This window comes from Pteropus alecto, unplaced genomic scaffold (genome assembly GCF_000325575.1).
Source record: "Pteropus alecto unplaced genomic scaffold, ASM32557v1 scaffold7, whole genome shotgun sequence".
Taxonomy (NCBI): Eukaryota; Metazoa; Chordata; class Mammalia; order Chiroptera; family Pteropodidae; genus Pteropus; species Pteropus alecto.
The window spans coordinates 47,016,166-47,043,482 of record NW_006494614.1 but is presented as its reverse complement, the minus strand read 5'-3'; the positions used below and the strand labels follow the sequence as shown (position 1 = coordinate 47,043,482).

Here is a 27,317-nt window from a genome sequence, read left to right as displayed (position 1 = left end):
CTGTGATTTTACTATCTCTAGCTTCTAGCTAGGGTAGAATAAGTGTCAAAATGTGGAAGGCAGGCTTAGGAAGCTGTGTGGCACTTGCTTCAGAAGTCGCTTCAGTGCCTCCTGGTGGCCATATCTGGGAACAACAAGCAGAATCATGGAATTGATGACATTCAGGCTGAGATTGCAGCTCCACCCACACTACCCAAAGGCAGAGGAAAAGGAGATTCCAGTTCATTCTCCCAAGGCAACAACTCCCAACCCAAGGCAATGTCTACAGCATTTACCCAGAGTTCCCCACACACTGCTTTGTACAGGTTCCTGCTAGATATACATTGCCCTGGGTGAGGTGATCCCTCTGAGATTTCGGACCTGATTATTGTCGCTGTCCTTAGGCAGAGATGGTGGAGTTCTTTAGCATACAGAAGGTGTTCAGTCTTCACAAAATTAATGCTAAGAATAATGGCCTATGTTTGTGGGGTGGCTTAGATTAGGGCCAGGGCCTAGCCAGGAACCAGAGGCTGAGGGGTCATGGCTAGTCTCAGGCTGAGGCTGGGGTAGAGCTGAGACTCATCAGATAACAGGCCTTTCCTCCATCCTAAAGTATATGTCTTCTGACCTGGACTCTGTGGCCTGAGGCCTGCCTGGTGCTACAGCATCCAGCCGTTGTTGGCTCTTCCAGGGCACCTCCTCTCTCTGCCCTGGCCTCCTGCCCACCTGAGAACCTTTGGAGGAGCCAGCTGCCCGCTTTTCCAAGAGAAGCCAAGCCCCACAGCAGACCCCTCTGCAGACCTCTCTACTGCCACATCTTGGTCGTTCAAATCAGCAACACTGTTTCCTCCCTCTGCACTTGCTGCTCTGCCCTTCAACTCTTTCCTGTCAAATTTTCAGTCACCTTTTGAGTCTTGGCTCAGGCATCAGGATCCCAGCTCAATGAGGCACCCCAGGTTGGGAGTAGAGGCATCTCTGTCACAGTTCTGACTGTCCTGGGCTCAGCTGTTTTCCAATGTTTGTTTTTGTTCCCAAGGAGTTTGCTCACAGTTTCTGGCACAGAGAAGTGGTCCCTGAGGTGGATAAATGGCAAGGACAGGCATTCAGGCAGTGGGAAAGTCAGAATGGGGTCCTTTAGTCTCAGCTGGGAAGGGTTTCCAGGTGCCTAGTACCCACTGAATTGAGTGGAATCAGAACAGAGAGTGGTGGTATTTTGTGAGACCAGGGTGTGGCATGAAAGCACTAAAGTGACAGCAGGCCAAGTCTCCCCCTTCATGGTATATATATATAAATGAGGCCAGGGGCAAGGAACACAGTGTGAGCAATCCATTGAGACCTTTATGGCTCAGCCACTCCAGGACCTTACAGCTGGACAGCAGCCCTTTAGCACATGTGGTAGGTACTGTCGGGTGACTCCAAGGATCCCTGCCTGCTGTATTCACTCCGTGTGTAATCCTTGAGGGTGAATTGGACTTTGTGACTTGAATCTGATGAACAGAATATGGCAAAAGTGACAGGTTATCATTTCCAAAATGAGGTTATAAAAGACTGATTTCTGTCTTGCACTCTCTTTTCTGATGTGTCTTGTTTACTAACTCTGATGGAGCCAGCTGCTATGCTGTGAGTTACTCTATGAAAGGGCCCATGTGGCAAAGAACTGAAAATGGCCTCTAGTCAACAGCCAGTGAGGAGGTGAATCCTGCCCACAACAACATGAATAACCTTGGAAGTGGATCCTCCCTCAGTCAAGCCTTGATATGCTGCAGCCCAATGCATACCTTGGCTACAGCCTTATGAGAGACCCTGAAGCAGAGGGCCCAGCTAAGCTGCATCTCGACTCTCAGAAACGGTGGGCACAGTGTTGTTTGAAGCCACTAAGTGTTGGAGTAATTTGTTACATAGCAACAGAAAACTAATATACCATACAGGGTCACATGGGCCAAAGGAGGAAGGGGGAGAGGGCTTGGCAGGCGGCCTGGCTGGGGCCATGATCTCCCCAAGTGATGCAGATGTATCCCCAGCAAGAACTCATAGAGGATGCTTGTTTTTATTTATTTGTTTAAGAATATACAAAAGTCTGACATGGTACAATGATCTCATCAAGAGAAAACAGAACACACATAGGAAGGGCTTGGTTTCTTCTCTGGCCCTCACCTTCTCAGAAAGGCACACATATATGAGGCTTGGGTTTGGGGGCCGACTGTTCTGGAACCAATCTGCTATTTAGAATGTCAAGCCCCTCTGTGAACAGGAAGAGGGACCCCTTCCTCACGCCCACACTTGGGGTGTGGTTAAGCAAACCGAAGCCACTGGAAGTATGGAATCCTTCTAGATGAAGGCTAGGTCAGTGCTGGGGCCGTGCCATCAGCCCCCTGAGGAAAACCAGTCACTCCAACCAGAATGTGGCAGCTGGATAATCCATGAGATGGCACATCTGGGACAGCCCTGTTCCCCAGCACAGGGTCATCACCGCCCTCATTGTCACTTTGGAGGCCAGTCCAGGCTCAGATTTGAAAGACTGGAGGTGTGGGGAGTGGCAGAAAGGAGAATCAAATTGGAACAGTCCAGATGCTCATCATTACACTCTTCAAAATGTGACAATTGTGTCCTTTGAGTCTTCCCCTTGGCAAGAGGGACTAGTCCTGCTGTCAAGTCAAGGTAGCTGGGAATAGAGGTGTTTGTATTAGAAGTAGTTTCTGCCCCTCATCCTCCAGGGGCAACGAACAAATAAATACTCTAACTGATCTGAGTCACTAATGGCTGTTCTTCTTCCCCAATTCACCAGGACTGAGTTTTCTCTGCAGTTTTGGGAAAGGAAGAAGAGGGGTTGGTTGAGAAACCATAAAGACCCATATGTGTTAGCCACCACCTAGAACAGGACAAACTGGAAGCGAAAGAGCTTGAAATACTCACTTTTTCCTTCTTAAAAAAGACCTAACATTGTAATGGTTTAACAAAATTATTATAATTTCTCTTAAATAACCCACAGACACCCATGACGCTTCCAAATTTACAGAACAAAAAGCAGTTGAGAACTTGGTAGAAAATGATTTGCAGCTGGTTCCTCCAGCGGCTGGCCTGAGGGCTGGCTCAGTTCACCTCCAGGACCTCGGTCTCCGGGAGGCCGAACTTGGTCTTGTGCTTGTCGAAGAGCTTCACCAGGGACTCCATGTACATGCTGTGGTACAGGTCAATGTCTTGCTGGGTCGGGTGCTCTAGCTTGGGGATGGTGATGGGCTCACCCACTGCAGCAATGGGACAGAAGCCTCTGGTTAGTCAATGCTATTTGGGCCCACCCTCCCTTGGGCCCACCCTCCCTGGGCGTCCACCATGATGTCAATGGCAGCAACCCTGTGCTACGTGCCAACCAAGTGCCAAATGTGCTCTATCTCAGGTTGTCCCTTTTACAAATGAGAAGACTGAGGCCCAGGGAGGTGGGAAGGGACCTGCCCAAGGCCACAGAGCCACTAAGCAGCAGGTGGGATAAAGACTGGCTGCACCCACTGCACTCAGCTGGAAGCTCCTGCGAGAGTTGTGGGATCAGGGAATGGCTTCGCTTTTGCCCTGCTCTGGGCAAGTCACTTCACCTCTCTGAGCCTTAGTTTCCTCATCTATCACATGGAGAACCTTCCTCACAGGGGCTTTGCTGAGGATTTTGTGAAATAACGAGACATGCTTTGAGAAGTGTGATAAGGGCGGAAGAGGGAGGAGACCAACATTCATACCTCTGTGTTTCATTTCCTAATCCTGTTTCATCTCCATACTCAATTCATCATGAAGTCCTCTCAAAGACATTTCTAAAATTTCCCCTAAGTTCATTGCAAGTCTCTTCCATTTCCTTGGTCCAAGGCACCAGCTACCACAAAAGCCTCCTGACTGGTCTTGTGGCTTCCATTTTTGCCCCTTCTAACTTATTTTCTATCCAGCACCTCCAAGGGTCACTTTAAAATGCAAATCTAAACCTCCCCTTCCCAAAACCCTCAAGTAGAAGGAGAAGAGCAAATTCCTTCACATTGCCCACAGGATCCTGTCCCTGTCCAGCCACCCCGAGCATGGAAATGTCCCTGCTGCCTCACAGAGATCAAACCGGGTATGGAATTTATATATAACAAGAGTCAAGGATGAGTCTTGGTCATGTGACCGAAAATGCAAAAAGTCAGTCTCTGTCTAAAGTGCAAAGCAGAACACCTGGCCCTGATTAATTCAAAGATCTATGCGAGCTTTGGCCCCTAACGTCTATGGTTTGTGGCCCACATGCTCTAGCTTGTGAACCATTAATACACATACACACGCACACACACACCATCTACAAGAGGTAATCCTTTGGAATCCTCTAAATGGCCCCAAATAAACCCAAAACAATACAGCTGAGGGCCAAATGCAGCCAGTTTTTTGCTACACTTCTCACAGGACTATGCTCCAGTCATGTCGATTTTTTTTATTTCTGCTCCTCGAAAATCTATACAATCTTACTCCGTGAACTTTACTTAGGCTTTTGTTTCTGACAAAACTCTCTCCCCTCACCTCTTTTGCTGGACAATTCCTATTCAGCTAACAGTGTAAAAGTCACCTCCTCCCTGGGGTCCACTATGACCCCCAGAGCACCTTGCACATCCCTCTCACACCCCCTATTGGTCTTTGCTGTAAAAAGGTCTTTCCTGATAAGACTCCTGGGTTCTGAAAACACAGAACTGCTGGGTCTTGCTTTCTTACTTGCACAGCTTGGCTCACAGTGGTAGAAATATTCTCCATCTTCCCACACTCACCTCCCACTAATCATTCCCACATGGCAGCACCCAACATGTCTTCATAGTTTAGAGCATGGACATCAGAGCCGATGGCCTGGATATGAATCCTAACTCTATCACTAACTAGCAGTGTGGCACCTCAAGTTCAGGGTATACAGGCAGGGGGGCTCACCGACAGTGGTGATAGGCTTGGAGTAGGGCACCAGCCCCCAGGTGTCAGAGGAGAAGAAGCCTCGGCCATGAAAGATACATGGGGCGAAGCCAATGTACTTCTGGAACTTCTTCTGGACCCATCGGCCCCAGGAGCCCTCCTCAAAGATTATCTGCTTGTAGACCTCATTCTCCCCAAAGGAGTAAGTGGGAACCAGGTCAGCTCTGCAAGAAAGAGAGAATCCAGGGTCTGTCACACCCCAATCACGGGCTTCGGTTCCTTCTGTCGGCTCTAGAGGCTTTGGATGCTAGCCAAACTCTCTTCCCCCAGGGCTGTGCCAGAATCACCCAGGGGATCCCAAACCATGTGTCCCCTCACTACCAGGTTCGGACAGGCCCTCCCCCTCTGTCCCCATTAGTGACTGGAGAGCATGTCAGGGCTTTGAGACAACTAGGCAAAGGGAAGGTGGAGAGCCCTGCTCTAAAATGCCTGTTCTTTCTTATCCTTCAGGGCCTGCCACTCCTGAGAAGTTCTCCGTGTCCCAGGCCCAACCTAGGCCTCTCCTGGTTCTGTGTCACAGTTCTCAGCATGCTGTGTTGTCACTGTCTGTTCCTCCCCACTTCCCCCTGCCCTGAATGCAGGGACTGGGTCTGATCTGATTGTGTCCCTAGTGCCTGGCACAGGAGTGGACCCAGAAGAGCAGCCTCCTCTGAGGTCTGAGGTAATGTCCTAAGGAGACAGAGGAAGGCTGGGTGGGGCCTAGGTGGTTAGTATCATCCCCAGCTCATGATTGACAGCAGGCTACATTCACACCCAGCTACATCTCCGGTGGAGGTTGGACATCTCAGGACCCTCCTCCTGGGGTCACCCAGAGCCCAGTTATGGTGGGGTGGAGGGAGCAGGGAAACAGTGGACCTGGAGTCCAAAGAGCTTGGCTCTGAATTTTACAGTACGGCCCTAACTGGATCACTTAGCATTACTCAGTTTTCTCAAATGGAAAATGGGGATGTCATCCCCTACGAGATTGCTGTGGAATCAAAGGGGACTTAGAAGTGAATGTGCTTTGTCAAATGAAATGTGCTGAACAAGTGGCCACACAGAATGTGCCTCTGGTCTTCTAGAAAAGGTCATGGAAATCCAAGCTGCCCAGCTCCTCTCTGCCTATCCTCAGTGTCACTCCTTCAGGAAGCCTTCCTTGATATTTCCAGCCATGCTATCCTCTTTCCTGGCCTCTTGCTCTCCTAGCAGCATGATATATTTTGGACCCAAGGCATAATCCTGCATATGAGCCTGGCTTCTCAGCCCACTGGCAAGGGCCCGGGGACACAGGCTCCATTTGTGCCCCACCCAGACACCCAGGCTATACTTGAACAACTTGGCCTGAACGTCTGGGCTCTAACCTCTCCTCCCACACAGGATGGTGAACTCTCTTCTGTGCCTTCCTGGGGTCTAGGCCATGCCCCCAGGAGCCAAGGAGTTGCTGCCCTGGGCAAAGCAAAGCTTCGGAGGGATATATGTGTACGTACATGTGCACAAGTATATGCATTGTGTGCGTGTGTGTGTCAGGAGGCTCTTACCCATGACGCAGGGCCAGTTTCACAAAGCCCTTGCGGTTGCGCAGGGTGACTGCATTCTTGCCAGGCATGGAGCTAAGGGATTCGGCTGCGCCCCCAACCACGATGATGATGGCATTGCCACTCCCATTCTTCGAAAGCAAGTAGTCTATGGTGTCCCGGTTCACAGGACAGATGCCTTGGGGGTGGGGAGAGGCACACAGTCAGGGCCACTCACAGAAGCACTACACTACCCACTGCCCACAGATAAAAAGAAAGAGCCTTGGACTTGGGCCCCACACCTAACCCAGCCACTTAGAAGTTGCATGGCCCTGAGTAAGTTATTCTTTTTCTGAGCCTTGGATTACTTATCTGTAAAATTGGGACAATACAAGGTTGTTTAGGGAACTCATTCATTTGGCAAACATTCCCTGAGGTTTTAATTCTGCCAGGCTGGTGCCAGGTGTTGGGAAGTCCAGTGAATCAAGCTGGTAGGGGGTTACAGGCAGCCATGGATAAAAATCAGATTGTGCAGAGGGCGGCACAGGCACTGGGGAGCCAAGAAAAGGAGTCAGAGAAGGCTTCCTAGGAAAGCTGTTATCCGAGTTGAATCCTGAAGACCGTATGAACAGCTCTCCTGTTCAACCCTGACCCACTGTGCCTGTGGCAGGCTGCATCTCTCAGCAAAGGACCAGCCACTGGAGCATGGTGTATTGACTTCCTGGCCTCTCTGTGACCTTGCCCAGTGGAGAGGATCAGGCCTTGAGAGTGGAGCCCAGCAAGGACAGGCAGAGGTGGATTCTCACCTCCAGACATCAAGTACTCCCTCAGCACTGGCATCCGAAAGTTGCCAGCCAGTGTGGCCAGGTAGGGCCTTATGCCAGGGAACTTCTTGCTCACTTCCGTGGCCTCTGTGCTGAAGTTACAGAAGGCACCCAGGCCCATGATGCCATGGGGGTGGTATCCGAAGATGTAGTTCCTGGTGGTCAGCAGGTTGTGTGTCTTGGGAAAACCCGAGGTGAGAGGAAACCGACCAGGTGATGGGTACTGGGGCATGCCCAGAAAGTAGGGGACAGACTGGGTGTGCCATGCCCCCTGGCACTCTGGGCCTAAAGTGACTCCACACCTGACCTCACTCTCATCACTGGGGCCACAGTGCCTGGTGCTCGGTGGTCATGATTTGGACTGCGAGTCTCTGGGAATGAGGAGTGGGGAGACTTTCTCTTTTATTCTTCCTATTTTTCCAGCCAAACGCACCAAGTCCTCTTATTCGCACTCTGCCAGACTCCTGCCTTCCCTCCCTCTGGGACCATCGTCCTCACCACAGCCAGAGTGACTGTTCTAAAACTCAGTGCAACACCTGTCACTCTCCAGCTCCCATTGGGATAAAGTCCAAGTCCCTTAGGCTGGCTAGAGAGGGAACAGTGGAGCTGGCCAGAATGGAAACTTCCTTCTAGGCAGCCAGGTTCAGCTCGGGCTTTGATGCAGGAAGGACAAGGGCAAGCAACAAACCTTGTGCCAGCCACATTAGGGACAGGGAGGTCGCTGGGCAGCTGACGTGTGGTTCTATTAACAAAGCTGTCCTGGGATGCTCTAAAGAATGATCAGCTTCCCTGGGGCCCACCCTCTGCCCTGAGGCCAGTGGCTTGGAGGGTGGGATGGGTGGTGCCAAGTTTCCCTAAACCTTGAGCAACAGGAGGCACCTACCCAGCACTACAACAAACACAGTGGGGTTGGAGGGTAGGAAGAAGGGTGGAGAGCATCGATATTTTGTTTGGAAAATAAAATATTTGTTTGCTGATTAGAAAAATAATGACTGATTAGAAAAATATAGGAAAGTAAGAACAGAAGCACCTGTCATCCTCCAGCTAAACTACTCTGATATGTTGAGTCATTTTTCTACTCAAATAATATACACATGCTTTAAAAAAAAAAAAAAAAAAAAAAAAACCTTACAAAATAGAAGTCATGTGGTGGATACCATTTTTACATAACTTCTTACCAAGCATATGATATCTATTCTTCCTTATCACAATTCCTCCGTAACACGTCTTCTTATGGCTGTATTATTCTGTCACACAGCTATCTACATGTAATGGAACTATAATCAAATCCCAACTGATGGACCTTTAAAAAGTTTCCAAAATTTCTCTCAGAATTTCTCTATGCTTCTATAAATATCTTATTTTTACCCACATGTCTGATTATTTCCTTGAGACAAACTTTTAGAAAAACAGTTCCTGGGTCAAAGGATATGAACATTTTGGTCCTATGGGCTGCCCTACCTCTCTAGAGCGGTGGCACTGATGACACTGCTACCTGCAGAGCATGAAAGTGACCACTTCCATGCAATGGTGCCAACTGGAAGCAGACACTGGTCATTGGCAGAATATCAAGAGCCTAGGTTTTCCATGACTCCAAATTTGGGAACCTCCTGGCTGAGGGAAGCAACCTGTGCTCAATTGGGGGCGGGGTGGTGGTAGAGGGAGGGTGGCTGGCCTCTGGGAAACTGAAATCTGAATCTTCAGGTGAGGAAGGCTGGAGGGGAGATGGAAGCGAGATTGGCTGGCACTATTGCCAGCTCTGTAACTGCCCATATGTGTAAGGGTAAGCAAGACCTCTTGAGTTTTAACCCCTATTGCATTCTTACTCTTTATTCCACTTTGCCTTTGGCAAGCAAATTAAAGCTGCTCAAAACCCAACCAACTCTTAGCTGTCCACTACATAAATGGAGAAAAGCAGCAACTTAATCCATGATTTGTGGGGTGGGGGCAGTGAGATCTAATGGGAGCCCAGCTTTATGAGCTTTGCAAAGAGGTCGTCCTGACGTTTTGTTACCTAAAGAGCAGGTCTGCCCACCACGTTAGCTCTCAGTAAACTAGAATGAAAAAGCACCTTGTGCCAGTTTCCACGAAGAAGGAAGGTGCTGAGGTAAGCAGAGGCAGCCAGTAGCACGCCAGAAACCTGCTCCTGAGCTGGTGGCCAGGCCTGGGAGCCCAAAGTACAGAATGGGTTGGCAGAGCCCTCATCTATGCCATTCCTTTCATAAGAAGGGGAAAACTGAGGCCTAGAGAAAGCAGTTGCTGCTTTCCTAGAGGGTACAGTGAAACATCCTCTACCTCTAATGAGGCCGCTCAGGTGTGCTTTTCCTGGGGCCTGAATTATAGATGTGTCACCTGGTGGAACCCTAGCTGGCTCTTTAAATCATTTCCTTCTTCCCCAAGCCTCTGTCTGATAGGACATTTGATTAAATGAGGTGCCTTGGGGGCACAGTACAAGTTAATGGCCCTGGTGCAGTACCCAGAAGAATGCAGTCATCTGATGCAGCTTTGATCTGTCTTTGCGTCACAGTACCTTCCTCCTAGGACTGTACAGAGTGTCCATCCTAGAGAGAAGAGGAAGGACACTGCTGATGAAGGCTCTGTTGACATGTCTGCTCTTGTGTCCCCTGACTGCCTCCCATAACAAAGTCTCTGTCCAATGTGGTGGCCAGGCCAGGCCTGCTGGCTCATGTAAGCCTGGAATACATTCTCAGCAAGTCACTCCTCACACTCTGCCTTCCAGGGAAGGAAAGATGCTCAGATAGGCTTGTGCCACCCTGGAACGATATAGAGGGAAACTCGAACCCAGAGAAGAGCAGAGATTTGCCTGAGCTCACACAGCAGGGCACGGTGGCAGAGGAACGCAGGAGTGAGAACCTGGGCCCCAGAGAAGACAGCCTTGGTTCCTATACCAGTCCTGATATTGATTTGTCTTGTGACCTTGGGATAGTCCCTCCTCTTTGGGCCTCAGTAGGCCCATATGTGAAATTAGGCAGATAGACAGATAGATGATCCTAAGCTCAGAGAGTCTCTCCTAGTCTCCTCTCCAAAGATCCTGCCTCTCTCTCAGGAATCAGTGACCCAGGCACTATCCACTCCTCTCCCAGGTAGCCAGCAGTCCTGGTGGCTATGCTAACACATGAGCCTCATCTCTGCTGAGATAAGGGATGCTCTCTGGGTCAGCTGAGCTGCTCTGGTGGCAAAGAGCAAAGAGCCTCCACTAAGAAAGGAGAGGAGAGGTGTGGGTAGGTGGTACAGCTAAAGACCATCATACGACCATTGGCAAGAGGCTGGGAAAAGGGGGTGAGACAAGAGGGTCATATACAACTTCACAGTGTATCAGCCCTGATGCCAGGTCACCAAGGCCAAACCCTCTCACAGAAGAGAAGCTTGAGACCCCAAGCAGTAGCTTGGCTAAAGTCACCAGCAGGCAAGAAGAGAGCCCAGGCTGAGCTCCGACAGCCCAGCCCGTCTCAGACCTAGCGTGGCTTTGGTCCTGGTGCTCAGGGGCCTTCCCAGGGCCAGCTCACATGTGTCTTGTGGCTCCAACTCCCAGCTGACTTCTTAGAACAGAGGTGTGATAAGGGACATGGGATTCTGTTTTTGTTTTTTCAAAAAGGCAAAGATCACCAGGGAAGGGCATTCGCCTGTCCCAGTTCTGACCAACAGTCATCAAGTCACCCTCTTCTGGGTGGAGGGGCCTATCGGCCTTGAGGAGGTTTCCCAAGGGGCAGGCCACCCTGCACATTGAGGCCTGGCCCCTTAGGCGAGGGCCGCAGTAGATCATATGAACAGCTCCATTCTGTACAAGGTTAATGAAGCTCACTGAGCTTGAGAAAATGAGCCTATGGTCTCAAGGGCAGAAAATGACAAAGTCTAGCAGGATCTGTTAAGATGATGAGCCCACCTGAGGGCAGGGACTAAGGCTGACCCTTCTGTATCCTCATGCCTAGCACTGCACAGGAAGCAACAATTGTCGATCCATGAATGGAGTGACAAAGAGCAGGAACTCAACCCAGATCTACAACAGCCAAATAGAGGGAGACTCAGGAAGCAAGGCTCAATCCAATAGGACATCTGGGACTGAATCTTTCACAGAGAAACAGGCAGTAAGAATTCAGTGGGAAAGAACCTGGGGCCCAGATTCTAGTACTAATGCTGGCATGGACTCGCTGTACACGTGGACCAGTCCTTGCCTCTCTTTGGGAGTGTTTCCTCACCTCCAAATTGAGAGGGTTGGGTCCCATGAGGCAACATCCTCCCAGCAATAACATCCTTGAATTCCTTGCAGCCAGAGAGATGGGGTCAGGGAAAAAGAGGAGCAGGAACCCCGACCCTGAGGATCCTGGGAGAAGTGGGCTTGGGCTGAGGTGGGCAAAGGGAGCTAGCCCTTGGGCTGCCCCACAACACCAAGTGCAGTGAAGGAATGTGCGGTTACCACCTCCCTCAGGCAGCATGCCAGGATGTCTCAGTCACTGACTCACAACAGCATACATAGACCACCCTGTGTCATGCACATTTTTATACTCTTCAGACCCCACTCTCTCTTGCTGGGTTACCTCAGCAGCTAGGGTGTGCCGGGGCTGAGGTGCTGAGCGGGCTGGCCAGACAGGTCTTTCCCCTGCAGGGAAAACCTTCAGGATTCTGCCAGAGTTATCTAGAATCTACCAGCTTCATCCATATGCATCAGGGCCCAGATTCCTCTGCCTTGTCAACCGAGCTTGCAGACCACAGGCAGGGTGACTGAGATGAGACTGAGAGCCAGACCAAGCCACCATTTATCCTGTCAGGACCTAAAGGTTGGCCTAAGAGAAGACGGGCTCAGAAGACCAGAAGACCAGTGTGGGGGGCCCAGAGGAGCCAATGGTGCAACAGGAAGGAAACTCAGAGACCAAACTCGTCTAAACTTGCTTCATATGGGGAGACTGCACCCTGAAAGATACGGTGCCTCACCCAGAGCCATATTGGGCTTTTCCTGCCTCCGTCCACCAAGCCTAAGAGAAGCCTGAGTGTCTCCCCAAGCTTATTTCCCATGGCTCTAGTGCACAGGAGGCAGCGTGCTACAGTGAGAAGAACCCAGACTTTGAGGAAAGACAGCAATTGAAATCTTGGCTCTACCCCTCACTAACCCCAGTCAGCTTTGTTACTCTGACCTTCAGCTTTCTCTTCTTTAAAAAGGGGATAAAGTTAATATCCCCTACAGGGTGCTGTAAGGGTTAAAGGAGACTCCTTGGAGAAAGGTATTGGCTCCTAGAAAGCCCAGTAAATGGAGATCCTCCCTCTGCATTCCACAGGCTTCTTCTTCTCAAATTCAGGTGCCTATGCTCTTATTGTTTTCCCTGACTCTTCAGTGCTATTTATCTTTAGGATGCAGTCCTAGGAGCAGCTACTCTAGAAGCCTTCCCCAAGCCCTTCAGCAACTAGGGTCTCACTCTTCTTTCAATACACATCAAATTTCCTGGGTCCTCATTCTCATGGCCGTGACCCCCAGCAACCCATCCATAATTGTCTGAGAGAAGTGATATTTCTGTAAAAGCTTCAGAAGGAAAGGAGGCCCCTCACACCTATTGTTATGCTTGGTTTAGTGCTAACCTTGGTTTAAGCCGATGGAATACTTTAGCATTGCTCTTGATAAATCAACTCCATTTTTAGTTATGCCTTTCACATTCACTGAAAGGCAGACAAGCGATGGCCGGAATATCTGCTCTTATACCTGCTAATTGTATCACTCAGGATCTCAGCGTCTGAAACATCTTTTAGGTCCAAATGCTAGAACGAGTCTTGTTTCCCAAGGAACTAGCAAGCGTTTTCCTTTCTCCAAATGAGAACCAACAATCACTTTTCCCCTTTTGCCCTGGCTGCCAGGAAGCTCAGAGCTAATGATGAAGCTCAACTACCACAACTTTGTTGACCCTTATGGCTGAAATACTAGTATTTTTTTCCCTCAAGTCTTGATTTTTCTTTTTACCTGGTATGGCATTTTATGTATGCAAAATTGCTCAAATCCTGCATTAAGTGGTGTAGAGTATGAACAAATGATCATAGTGGGAGATGTCACATGGTTCAACTCAGCACATGTGGGCACTGTGGATGGGTAGGTTAAGGCTTCAATTCAGATTTCCCATCCATCCCCACCCTCTCAAGATAATACCCGCAAGTCTTTACCTGGATGGGAAAGTAGTCTCGAAAGTAGCGCCAGACAGCCCAATTTCGAACCCACTGTGACCTCCTGCCACCTTCCAGAGAACAAAATACAGTGTTGAGAAGGAGTGGGAGTGAAGGAGGGTGACATTCAAGCAAGGCAGACATGACAGAGCCAAGGTAAAACCCTGAGGTAGGTGACTATCACCCTGTGCTGTATCCTTTCCCTTTCCCACTGGACCCCTCCCTTTCCCTGTTTGTTCCCTCATGCTATGCAAACCCTTGATTGAGCATAAGCTCCTACAGGAAGTGAATGGTGCCCTTTGAGGCACTTTTACTACCCCCGTGTCCTCCCCACCACACACACCCAAAACCATACCCTAGCCTAGCCCGACGCTTTTCACATAGTAGGTGTTAAGTAAAAAGGAGCAGCACTCACAATGAGGAACCTCAGCTTGTGCAGGAGGGAGGGTTCTGAGGGTGCAGGGGTGAGGCAAGGAAACCCATGCCCTTACCTTTTTTGGGCGTGTTCCAGTCAAACACCAGCCAGGTAAAGTAGAGCACAGCGATGAGCCAGCAATCGGTGCAGAATGTGTACATGAGGATGACGCTGCAGGCCACTCCTGGAAGGCAGGCAGATGGCCACAGGTCAGGCTCTGTCCTCCCCTGGGTGGGCCTTACTCTCCTCTCTGGTTGAGGGCTCGCCAAGGGACTGAGTGAGCCTTTATTGTGGCACTAAGCTAGGCACAGCTGGGGCCATTGGCACAGCCTGGGGAGGAGCAAGCTCATGGGGACATGAGTCTTGTCTCTTAGACTCTGATGGACTGTCTTGGCATCAAATGGCCATGGGCTCCATGTTGTCTGGGCAATAGGAACAGTGAAGGTGGACTTCAGCTTCTTGTGAAGCTTGCCTTAGAGCCGTTCTTCCTGCCCCCTCCTTGCATGTTCTCTCCACCTCAGTGCCCAGCACAGTTACCACAAACAAGGGGAGAGGCCTACCAAGTACCTCCACGTCCCACGACATAGGCTGAGCCACTGTCTTAAACCTGATGTTGGGTGACTTTTACACCATTTTAGAGATGAGAACACTGAGGCTCTAGGAGAGAGTAACTTGCCCAGGGTCAGCCAGCAGGCTAGTGGCAGAGCCAGGATTCAAACCATAATCTGTACGAGGCTTTAGAAATTCACCAAAATTAGAAGCCCCTGACTATCACAGGACAGACCCGTGAGAGGGGTCCTGCCCCAGGAAGAGGACTGGCTGCTTCCAACATGACAAAGTGCCAGGTAGTCCCAAGCAAAAGCCCAGAGCCCATGAGCAGGACACTCAGAAGCCTCCCTGGGGCCAGCTTTCATGTAGTCACTTTTGTTCTGGGCCTGTTGGCCATAAGGCTGAATAACATGGCACAGAGAGGGAGAAAGGTCCATGCCAGGCCTGGTTTGCCTCATGGCTCGTCCCTAAATGCCCTCATCAGGGCTTCTATCTTTCCAATTTTTCCCTAGCCTTCAAGGCATAGCTGAGATATCATCTCTCCAAGAACTATTCTCCAATATGATACTCTCCTCTCACATGGATCTCTCACCTTCGAATTTTCCACACTGGGGGGTGAGGGGGTGCACATGTCTCTTTTGCCGCCTGGCACTCAGCACAGGGCTGGGGGCAGCAGGTACTCATGCTTGGTAGAAGTGTGGCCTCCATCCAGTACCCTCTCCACTGCCCAAGGAGGGAAGCCAACCCTTGCTGTATGTCCACTCTCTGTTGGGCACTGTGCCGGTCAGGGGTACTCTAGAGCTCTGCCTAGCTCTGATTCCATGTTCTCTTCCTCCTACCATGCTGAGCCTCCTCTGGTTTCCTGAGGGAAAGGGGAGGGCCAGCATAGACTCTCCATGAGTCTAAGGGCAGGAGAATGGCAGTCCCTTGTCATCTACAATCCAGTCCTGTTCTAGACTCCTGACCTAGGCTCTCCCCAAGGTAGGTGAAATCCTACAACTATCTGAGGAAGGGTAGTAAACATAGAATGACCAGGCATCCAGTTTTTCAGGACCAGCTTAAGAGTGAGTGTGACATCACAGACAGGGAAGATGAGTCTCCAGGGAAACACTTGTAGCCTACCAAACTCTGTTAAAGGCAAACTGTGAAGTGCTTGAGGTGACTTGGTGAATGGCTATGTCTAAGTTAAAGCCACTTACAAAGTCACTCGCATTGTTGAGGAGTTTGCCTCTGGTCTCTTTTCTCAGGCCTGGAAAGGGACATTTTAGCTCCCTAGATTCCACAGGTATCCAAGTTCCTTCAGAAGCCAGGTAGATGCTCTAGGTAGACCTGAGAGGGCCTGTGAAGTTCAGGTGAGGGTCTGAGCAGCCTAGAAACTTAGCTGCCATCAAACTACTAACTCTCCCGAGAAGTAGAAGAACCAGAGCAGCTGAACCCCAGGCCCACTGCCTACATGTTTGGGCTTTCTGGGAAGGTAGGAATCCCTACCTACTATCTACTATCTTCTCTCTGGTGCTAAGGCAGCCTGGATTGAGGAAAAGACAACGGACAGAGTCCGAAGACTGCGTTCCAGTTCCAGACCTTCTCAGCCTGGGGTGCCCACTCTCCCTAACTCCTGTATGTTCACAGCCTCTCTCTTGCAGAACTCAGCATGTCTCGTCATTATCTGCCTCTCCCATTAGACTCTTTCTGGCAGGTAGTCCTTCAGCTCCTGAGCACCTTGGGAGCCAGAACTGGGTCAGATTAACCTCTCCAGCCCCAGCAACCAACACAGCAAAGGTTTATCGAGCAAAAGTGAACTAAATCTACCAAACAAACTTCCTTTCTCAGAGCCTAATTCCAGTCCTCTGAACAATGGGCTCCCTGCTCCACCCTCTTAGGTTGTGGGGCTGCACAGGAACCAGCACCACAGGGTCCATGAGATGTGAACAACTACTTAAAAGCCCCAATGGTTCCACATGTGGAAGGCTCAGGACCATCTGCACAATCACCCCCTCCCCACACATCATGGTAAAGTTTGTGATTCAAAACTCTGGTCCTTAGGGCCTGTGAGCAGGGCAGCCTGTGGCTGCTCAGTGGCAGAGAGGCAGCAGAAGCCCTGTGAAGAGCAAGAACATGCTCTTCCGTGAAGCCCTGGCCCTGCCAATCACTAGCCACAGCCCATCCCTGACCTTCAATCTCCTTACAGGGTGTTGGGAAGATTACATGAGATGATGCGTGAAGAGGACTTAACACACAGTTAAGTGTCTAATCAAAAATCCATGGACTTGGATGGGGAAAAAAAATGACATCTTAATTTTTACCCATCTCTTACGGATATTTAGTACTTCCTTCATTTATGAATGTAACAGACCACAATAATATTAGCAGTGCTATTGACAGTGACACCAATAGAAAATAGAGGTGTTTTCATATCATGTTTATAGCTATTGCAGATATCTCGGAAAATCATTTATTATCATTACTACTTAAGAATTATAGTAATGATTATGCCTGCTGCTAGGTCTTTTTATTTGCTATAATAATAAAAAGCGCATGTGTTACTATATGTCTAAATTGATTTTTTAATGTGTGCATATTTATATTTCAGTATCATTTCAGTATTGGACTTTTGAAGTCCGATGTACTTTGTATTACATACTTAAAAACACTGAGAAAGGTTTATAGCCTTTATCAGGATGCCAGAGGGGTCCATGGTAAAAACGTAGTGAAGAGTCACTCTGTTCCAGAAGGAAGCTGATGGGGCCACAGCAGCCTTTGCAGGGGAGCCTCTGCCAGCAGGTGTGGGTGGCAGCAGGAGGGAGTGGCTGGGCTGCTCAGGGTAATAATTAGCAGCAACTCAACAGACCTGCTGTTCTTACAGGGCTTGGCTCCCACCTACACAAGGGTGTTGGGAAGATGCTTGGCCAGTTTCTGGGCTGTGGTTGGGCTTGTTAACCTACAGCTCAGGGCCACAGCCTATTGTGTGCTGCATGGGCTGGGGTTTCACCCGCTGCTCAACTCCCCATCAACCAAGCTCTGACCCACTCAGACAAGGATAGTAGTGGCTTCTTGGTGCAAATGGGGACTAAGGGAGCTGGTGCCACAGACAAGGCAGGAGTCTGGGAGGCTGAAGTCTACAGGGTCTTTTCTTGGTGCTACTAGTTCCTTCTCATGTGATTCTGAATGAGCTCTGTCCCACTGGGCCTCTGCTTCCCACCTGAAAATGGAGTAATCTGGGTTATACTGCGCTCTCTACTCCAGGATTCTAATAAGTGGCCAAATGCAGGCTGAGTTTGGGGTTTGAGCCCTGACGGAGCCAATTTAATTTGCCCTATTGCCGAAACCAGTGTTTTTTATCTTTCTGAGGCCATATGTCCTTGTAAGAAAAGGTCAGCAACTGCCTTTGACCCCAGAAAAATGTGCACATACTCTCATATATTACTTTGAGCTGTATTACTTTTGGGCCCAAAGCTGAAGACTGGCCGTTTCAGAGCAAGTCCAACAATTCTGCGCTCCCTGTTAAGGTGGGCACCCTGGTGGGAGCTCTGGTCTCCACCCAGATCCCAGCTCTGGACTTAATGGGCTTCACAGCCTCACTGAACCTCCATGAGTTTCCATTTCCTCACCTGCAAAGTGTGAAGTCAAGACATGGCAAGTGCCTGGTACACTATGGGGACTTGATAAATAGCACCTATGTACCACCCCTGTGCCCTGCAAAGGGCAGGAAAGGCAGCACAGAGCTGCCCGGAAATGTAGGCTCAGAGGCCCCCATGCCCACTGGAAGGATGCTTGCTCAGCACTAACAAGGTAACTCTTGATAATTCCAATCGGCCTGGACAGTTTTGAGACTGGGCCACCAAGAGGGACTTGCCCACAGACACTGGAATGTACTCTATGCTGCTCTGCAGCAGGTTTGTCTGCCCTGATGTGCTGGGGAAGCCACTTATTATGCTGGGGACACAGGGGCCTGGGGAAGACAAGAGGCTGCTGGCCCCGTGGATCCTTTCCTCCTCCCACATAACCCACAATGTCCTGAGCCTGGTCTGGACGGCAATCTAGGGAATGAGGGCACCAACCTGGACCTGCAGAAGCAGCAACCAAAGCACTCACGTGGGAGGTGTTGAGAGGGGAGGAAGCACGCATTAGACGAGCTGGCTGTGGAAAGCAGCTGGGGACTGTTCACGGGGTGTGTGAGAACCCACCACAACCAGTCTCTGTGCCACCTGCTCTCATTCCTTATCCCCACAAAAGCCATGTGAAGTAGGCAATATGTTCCTCCCATTTGAAATGAGGAAACTAACTTTCAGACAGATCAAGGAACCTGGGTAAGGGAACAGAGTTTGTTTGTGGTAGAGTTAAGACTCAAACCGAAAACCATAGTACCTTAAGACAAAGTAATATACCTGCTGGAAATGTTTATTGGTGGGCAGGGCACGTGGGAAAAGCACAGGCTTTGGGGTCCTATAGATCTGAATTCAAATCTGTGTGACTTTGGACAAGTAACTTACCTTCTCTGAGACCTGGGTTTCCCATCTATAAAATGGGAACCATACCACCACCTCCCACCGAATCTCACTAAATCCTCACACATGATTAGGGGTAGAGTACTTGATCGGGGACCCAAAAGGTGGAAAGTGGGAGGATGCTCTTACCCCTCACCCTTGAAGAGCAGAGCTCCTGTCCTAACCTCTGTTGGGAGATGGCCTCCACCTGCCCTCACCCCCTAAGCCCTGGCTTACCCAGCACAAGGAAGGACAGGACCCACTGAAGCACTGAGATGATCTGTAGCTGCTTTTCCACCTTGGATCTATTCAGCCAAGTGATAGAGAAGAGGTCCTGGAGGGCAGAGAGGATGCTGGAGCCAGTGCCTATAACAGAGGAAAGATGTCAGCTGGCTGCCACAGTTCCCTCCAACCTCAGAGTCCCCAACACTGCCCTTAGGCACCTTCCTAGATGTGAGAAGAGCATGGGTCACAAATCAGCAGGCCTGGGTTCAAATCCTAGCTCTGCCACCCAGTAGCTTTATAATTCTGGGCCTCCCTGTGCTCCAGTTTCTATATATACCCAATTGGAATGATGTCCCCTCAGAGGGTCATTTTAGAGACCCTCACTTTGGAGGTCTCTAAAGAGGCTAGGGGGAGGCTATCCATAATTTCCCAGTCTCTCCCTCCACCTCAAACTCTTGTCCTTTTCTTTTATCTGGATCCAGGACAAATATTTGATCTGTGCTATCTGTTTCTGTGAGGCCAAGGACATAGGTTCAACATCCAGTTTGTAATGTTTTTTTCTCCAACTGTACTTTGAGCACGCCCAATCCCTGCCACCCCGCTCCCCTTATCCCCAAGACTGATACCCTTTCTCCTGGAGCTGAGGCCTCTTGCCCCAACCCCCAGCACCACCGATATCATGACCACCAGCACTCTCAGCTTCACCTTAGTGCCCAAAGCTTGGAGCCCAGAGAATAATTAGGCCAGAGCCTTCACTTCCGCAAAGCACCCAGTGGCCAGTGAGCTTAAGGCAGCCTTGGACACTGAGGGCTGCAATTATGCTTGCTACCAAGCAAGTGCCAAGCCTGGAAGTTAGAATAAGATATGCCCACTTAATTGACTCTGTGGCTGTGTCCCCAGGATGACACTCCAGACTCCAGTGGCTGATGGGCAGTGTGACCAGAAAGCCTGGTCATTGCGGGAGAGGCAACACTGGGGAAGAGCATGGGCAAGGCTCCTAATGCATTCCTTCCGCCAGCTGGACCAAAGGAGTGGGCTATTTCAAATGTCTGCTGAGCCCCAGCTGCATGCCCTGTGCTCAGCACAACTTCACTGTCTACTGTGTGCTGGTCAAACATTCCTTCACACTAAGTCATAATCTTGTCCTTGAGGGTCTCAGGACCTTTCACCCTGGCCTACTGCTGGGAGCGGGAGGGAGACGGTTTAGGGGCTTACACTCAAGCCTTTGCATTTCTTCAAAATCTGTAGAACAACAAGGTCACAGCGAGTTTAGAAAGGAACATAATACTCATCACCTGAAAGTCAACAATTACTTTGACTTTTAGGAGGTACACAGATAACATCAGGCCTCAAGGTAGGCATACCAGTCCTGTCCCCTTTACCTGGTCTAATGGATCAGAGGGAGGGGGCTTGATGCAGCAGAAGAGTCAGACTTTAGTTCAAACTTTGGTTCCACTCACTGTGTGACCCCAGACAATACCACCAGGGCCCCCTAACATGTCCTCAGGGAATGTTACACAAATTGGGTGTAACACACAAATTGGGTGCTCAGAAGCATCTAATACTCCACAGGTAAACTGGACCGGAGGTGGCAAAATAATAAATAAAAAGGCTGGGCCACAGAGGCATTCTAGAGGTTTGGCACATAAATGTTCCTTCACCCTCCATATAAAAATCCTACTGTCACAGGCCCTTCCCATCACCACACTTTCCTAACAACCCATCTTGGAGACTAATGGCCCTCTGAGGTCATCTAGAATAGTCCAATGGGACCATCAGGGAGACTCTGAAATTCACTGACTCGTGCAGGGTAACCCAAGCAGTAGAGCCAGGGCTGGAACCCAGGATTCCTTCCCTCTGCTCAGGTCATCATCTTTCCTCTCATAGCAAGTACCAAGTGCTCATAAGACACAGTCAAGTCCAAGGATAGGGTACGCTCAGGGCCTGGTAAACCAGGCCCTGGTAAACCTGTTAAGAAATGGGCAGAAGCCTGGGGAGGTAAATGGGGAGGGAAGTGAGGCCCAAGCATAGGCCTGAACTCTTGCTCCAAGGGCTAGCCTCCTAAGTCATCCCTAGCAGCTGGCTCTGCCTCCTGAGCTATGCCAGATGAGGTGAAGCAGGGGCCATGGCAGCTAAGATTAGGCTTAGGGGTAGGCAAGTCCCTGTTCTGGGTCCAGAACAGGCCAGTGCCCTGGGTGAAGAAAAGATAGAATGGACTCCATCCAGCATCTTTCTACTCAAAGTGTGGTCTGGGAGCTGTTTTGAAGTACAGGATGTGGGGCCCCAGAGTGGATCTACTGAATCGAAATCTGCATTTTCACAAGTTCCTCAGTCCAAAGTCTCAGGTAGGGCAAGTCTGGGGTGGGGGGCAGGGGCAGAGGGAGAAGCTGGGCGCCTCTACCTTCTCCTGGGCAGGGAAAGAAAGCCAATGGGGGGAAGGACATCAGACATTGTTTCATTTGACCACTGCCTACTGCAAACAAGACCTGAGGCCAACATCTTGATGAATGCTTAAGGAAAGGGCTCTGGGTCCAGCCTCTGCCTTTGGGTCAGGGCCAACCAACCGGTTGTTCTTATTACCACTACGTGAGCTCTCCTGCTTGGAGGGAAGTGGGGCATATAGGAATTCCATGTTGGCGACGTATCCCCCATTGAAACAACCGAAAAAACCTGGGTCTGCTAAGCTTATTAGAAGTCTCTCACAGTTAGACAAGGGCAGAATGCAGGAGCTGCAGACCATCTTGTCCAGCCCTCACCCAGATAGGAAGAGGGCCTGAGGGACCTGCACAAGCCCCACAGCAAGTTGGACAGAGCCAGGCTTTTCCCATGCTACCCAGTCTGTTTTCAACCGGCTTTGTCTCAACTACAGCCCATAGCTGGCTCTGCAACAAAGTGGGAAATGTGCAAGTCCACTGAGGAGTGTCAGATGTCCCTGTGGGAATCAGTGAGTGGTTGCCTAGAGAGGGAGGCCAGGAACGAGCTACCACTCCACACTCCTCAGGCCGGGGCCCGCTCAGTTGCCTCTTGGCCAGACGATTCCAACCTGGCTGACCACAGAGCCCAACCCCAGGAGCTGGCCTGTCCATGACGCTGAACCCCAGCCCCGTGGAAGCCCCATACAGACCTAAGAAATATTGAGTCATTGCTATTCTGCCTAGGAAGCCCCTCCTCACCTTGCCTACCTGATGAACCCCTGATAATGGGATAAGGCAGTTCTCTTTCAAAACCCAGACAGGGCAAGCCTTTGGAGAGAGGTTGTCTTTCCTTCTCTGGGATTATAAACTCTAAGACCTATACAAGCCTGGAATTGTCAGGGCCCATTTTACCATCAGATCACCAGCCCCCCACCACCGCCCCCTGCCATGGAGAGAACCTTCCTAAAGATGAAGTCAGGAGAGGCCAGAAGTACGGAGAAATAAGAGAGAAATGGAGTCCTCCCTCTGGGCTCCCACAGCCCCGCACCTTGTACTCACTACTGGTTACAAGTCCTTCCTCCCATCATCCTGGAATCCGTCCAAAGGCCAGGCCTGGCTCTGAGCCACATCTGTGTTCTTAGTGTCCTGCCAGGGCCTGGCCCAGAGTGAATACTCAGTAAGGTTTGCTAAGTGAGAGGAAGAGAAGGTCTCTGCTCTGGCTGTTTCTCAGGCCCCCGGGCTCTCTCCCTGTAGGGTTGGGTGACAGATATGTGCCCACATGGTCCATGAAGCTTCGGGGGCTTCCATAGCACTTCCACAGGTTCTCTGACTCCTCATCAGGCCTGTGAGTTTGGCATCATCACTCCCATTCTGATGGTGATAAAAATAGCTCAGGGAAGTGACATAGCCAAGGACATTTGGTCAGAGGGTGCCAGAGTTGGGCTCAAATCAGCCTTAACATCCAGGCCGGCATTCTATCTCTATGCCGCAGGTCCCCCAAGTTCCTTCTCTCATCTCCCCATGACAAAGTGGGGGAAGGTTGGGAAGGGATGGGGGGAAATGAATGACCTATTTTCCATCAGAGGAGCAAGCCAGAAGCAGGTGTCTTGTGTAGCAGGAGTCTAAGTGGCAGCAGGCCTTGGGGTTCCAGTCCCAGCTCTGCCACCATGTCCTGCATTACCTCTAAGTCCCTTGATCTCTCTGGGCTTCAGTTTCCCCATCTATAAAATGGGGGTAGGGAGGATGAACTCTATGATCTCTTCGACTGCTTGGACTCTGGTGTCCACCCTCCTGAGGACACCACTTAGAGCCTTGCCACATTGCAACAGCCCTGGCACAGCTGCCTGGCAGATGGGAAGTGAGGGTTCAGTTGGGTACCCCTAGGCCACCACCAGCCCTCACCACTCAGCTGTCGGCACCTCCTCTGCCTTGGCTGTGGCTAGAAGGGGTCCAGTAAAAGCTGGTTGGATGCCAATACTGCAATCAGATGCCACCACTGCCACCACCTTCACAACCAGCCTGTTTTCAGGTCCTGGGAGGGGCCAGCAAGAAGCCTCAGCATCTAGCCAAGTCCCAACTCTAATCTGTTTCTTTGGCACTCCTTACTCACCCTCCCTTGGCACATGGCACTATCTGTGCACCCTCTCAGCATCAGTCCCACAGCAGCCAGTATCTATTTACTTGGCCACTCTCCACTGCCAGCGTCTCTTGGACACTAGGGCTGGCACCTGATTCATCTGTGTGCTCAGAGCCTACACAAGGCATGTGAAAGAAAGCCTGTTCACTACATGAATAAGCAAATCCATAGGCCTCAGAGGCAGTTGAAGGCCTAGATGCTCAAGTTAAACTGAGCTGCCTGACAGGAAGGTCCCCAACCCCATCACTGAGGATCCTGAAGATGGGGTGGGGAAAGTGAGTCTCTTACCCTCCTTCAGCATGAGTTTTCCCACCTGTGATGGGAACAGAACCCCTATCCTTTTTTTCATGGAGGGAGACGAGACAAGACAAGCTATAGAGCGAGCTGACTAGTCTTATGAAAAAAGGTTCCCAAAGTCAAATTCATATAGCTGCTCCCAGGCACCATTTATTTTACACGGCTCACTTGCTCCTAGGTTTGGTGAGAGTGGAGCTGCCAGAGGGGCCCAAAGCAGCTCTCTTACACCCAGAAAGGAATTGCCTTCCTTCTTGTCTATATGGGGCTTCGCTGTCCACAGCTCTCCCCAAAAAGGTAGACAAGGCAGGGATGGGCAACACCATTTCACATAGAAGGAAATCGAGGTGAGATGAAGCCAAAATATGTTAAATCACCTCCTTGAAGTCAGAGTGTAGGGGAACCTGGACTCAAGGCAGGTATTTGAGCTCCGAGTCCCTCATTTTCTAAATGCCACGCTGTTGAGGGCTGGTCCCCACTAACCAAGCCAGTCCACACTTCAGGGACACGCCCCCGGCTGAGGGAGGACTGCATGCTTTGCCCTACTCCATGCCCCAAGTCTAGAGGGAGCATTCTCCTGTAGACTGGCTACGAAAGGAATGTGAACCCCCGTCTCCGCCATCCCCCCTCAACACATGTTCCCATAAGCTGAGCCCCTTCTGCAAGGGCTAAGCCAGAGCTGCCCATGGCAGTAGGGCCAAACACCCTTCTTCATAGGCCCACCTTGGAAGAGGGGTGTCTGTGTGTCTGAAAACCTCCTTGCCAACATCTGATAGCACAGTGACCAGGGAGGCACACCCAGAGCTGATAAAACCAAGGTTTCCTCTCACATAAGCCTGAGGGGGCAGGGTCTGACCTCTAATTCTCATAATCTGAAAAAGGGCCCTGGGCCAGCTCTGGTCCTGCATAGCTCTGTGATCTTGGGCAAGTTGCTTAGGCTCTCTTAGCTTCAGTTTTCTCATTTGTCAAATGAGGACAATAATCCCACCTCACAGGTTTTCGGGAGGACGAAATGAAGAAAACTCATGATAGGTGATTAAGTGGTAGCTACTGTCATTGTTTCTACCATGGGCCAGAGAGGGAAGGGGTGTTAATAATGGGCAAACACAAAGTTGTGTGTTATGAGAAGAGGGAGCAGAGAGAGGGTAGTGATAGGGGAAGCTCCACAGAGGCGATGAGGCCTCGGCAGGGCTCTGAGGGCAAGATCTGGGAGGCAAAGAGGAAGAAAGTGGGCACCGTGGTTGGGGGCAACTGCTGGAACAGTATCGGAGGGAGTTGAAAAGAGGCAGGCCCAAAGTGAATGTTCTATGACCCAAGAATGGGGGTTCACGTTTACCCCAAACAAAGCTGAGAATAGAGAAACTAGAAAGGGCAACAGTAGTCAAAAATGGCTTCCAGAGGAGGTGGGTAGGGACAGAGATAAGACTTGAAGCATGGAGCACTTAGGAGGTAGCAAGCACTATACTAGCCACAGGGGCCTTAAATTTTTTTGAGGGAGAGATAAAGAACTTATACGTAAAGGTATGATGTAGTGTCAGGCAGTGATGAGAACTACGAAGAAAAATAATTTGAGAGTAATAAGCTAGAGAGCAGTGTAAGAGGACCCTCTGACCTGTGGAGAGGAGGCACTGAGCATGGCCAGCCTCCACAGGAAGGCAGGAGCACAAAGGTCATGACTCTGACGGCCCACAATGCTTCTTCTACCCACCATCACTACTGGCATCTGGGGAGGGGGCCAGCCGACCTCGGGAAGGTGCGGAGGACAGGAAGCCGAGCGTCAGGAGAATTGGCCCCTAACTTGTCGGAAGCGTAGATTTGTGAGTCACTTCCTGCACAAGCCTCAGTTTCTTCATCTGTACAATGAAGCTAATACCTACCTCACCAGACTGTTGTGAGAATTAAATGAGATAATGTATAGGCAAGAGCTACATAAAAAGTAAAGACCTACAAGAATGCCAGTAATTATCAAGTGAGCCTCGGTGTACTCTCCTGCCTAATAGTAATAACAACCGCTGCCCTGCCTCGGAGTAGAAGTGTTGACATCAGCAGACTTGGGATTCAAATCCTGGCTCTGACCTCTTACCTGCGATGAGACCTTGAAAGTCTTTACCCCTGTCTGAGACCCAGTGTCCTTTAGTTATGATTCAAGATTGTTGTGAGGAATCTAAAGAACTTAAGGAAAAGAAACAGTATCTGGCATGCCTGTCAGAGAGCAGAAAGATACTCAGTGGCTCCTCAGAGATGCCACCGAGTCACCAACTGCCAAGTGGACGGTGAGGAAATTGCCCCAAGCTACTCCAAAGGGCTGAGTACAAGTCTGCCTGGAAGCAGAGGAAGAACATACTAACCCTTGGCTGACCCTTTCAGCTCCAGGGAGGTCCAGGAAGCTAAAACAAGTGCCAAAGAGATGCCACATCTTCAAGGCCAGAGGCAAGCTCTCTTCCGCCCCCCAGCCCCCACCCCAAGGTAGCTTTCAGCGGGAGTCCACACCTGTGATAACGACCCATCATAGCTCTGGAGAGATTTACCTGTTATTTCAGAGCCCAAGTCTAGGCTGTGCTCTGGCAAAACCTGCACACGAAGCTGTCCCACTCTTCATCTCACCACATGTTCAGCCAGCCACTCCTTCCCTCCAGGAAGTCTCCTCACACTCTTGGCCCTGCTTGCAGTTCCCCCAGGTAGAGTCCTGTCACTTATAAGTCCAGTCTGGTTAGTGGTTCAGCACCAGCCAGGCATTGGGCACTGGCCCCTTGGAGATCTTCCTCACCCGTCCAAGCTGACTCTTCCTGGGGGAAGACTTCCTTCCTCTAACCTCACCACACCCCTCTACTCAGCCTTTCTCATTATGGGAAGGAGCGTGCATTTGTTTGCAGGGATCATGTCTTATTTATCTAGGTCCCTGTGCCCAGCACAGGGTCAGGCACAGAGCAGGTGCTCGGTCAATGTTTGCTGAATGACTGGATGCTCGAGGAGACTGAGATGAACAAACAGGGCCTGGACAAGAACAGAGATAAGCCCAGTCCATGGCTGACTGACCTAGGCCATAACAGAGGGTCGAATGGAGCTTTCTGGGGACTCAGGAGGGCAAGGTCTCCTTCAGCTGGAGGGTTAAAGAAAGGGGCAAAAATGGAAGGCTCCAGAGGAAGGGAGAGAAGGGTGAAGCCAAACATTAACATTCATTCAACAAATGCTTTCTAAGTACCCTTTATATGCCAGGTGCTGCACCAGGATGAGAGCTTCCAGACCCTGCCTCTCCTCTGCTTCTTGGGCACCTGCTGGAGGCTGAGCTCTTTCCCAGGGCTACCTAACCCAGCTATGACAGCCACAGGAAACAGGGCTATGAATAATTAGACACAGAGGATAAGTCAGGGCCAGGGAATCC

The 27,317-nt window shown here is 50.4% G+C and overlaps 1 protein-coding gene across 1 annotated transcript in view; it reads right to left on the bottom strand.

Moving 5' to 3' along the window:
- Positions 1–2,007: 2,007 nt before the first annotated feature.
- DGAT2 (diacylglycerol O-acyltransferase 2) overlaps positions 2,008–27,317 on the bottom strand; it is a 32,583-nt gene continuing 7,273 nt past the window's right edge. The window contains exons 2-9 of the mRNA XM_015600226.2: positions 19,103–19,231; positions 13,909–14,016; positions 13,418–13,488; positions 11,919–11,923; positions 7,238–7,437; positions 6,456–6,630; positions 4,900–5,102; positions 2,008–3,224 (exon numbers count right to left, since the gene is read on the bottom strand). Coding sequence (XP_015455712.1) covers positions 3,070–3,224; positions 4,900–5,102; positions 6,456–6,630; positions 7,238–7,437; positions 11,919–11,923; positions 13,418–13,488; positions 13,909–14,016; positions 19,103–19,231 — 1,046 coding nt within the window. The 3' untranslated portion in view covers positions 2,008–3,069. The remainder of the gene's footprint in view (positions 3,225–4,899; positions 5,103–6,455; positions 6,631–7,237; positions 7,438–11,918; positions 11,924–13,417; positions 13,489–13,908; positions 14,017–19,102; positions 19,232–27,317) is intronic.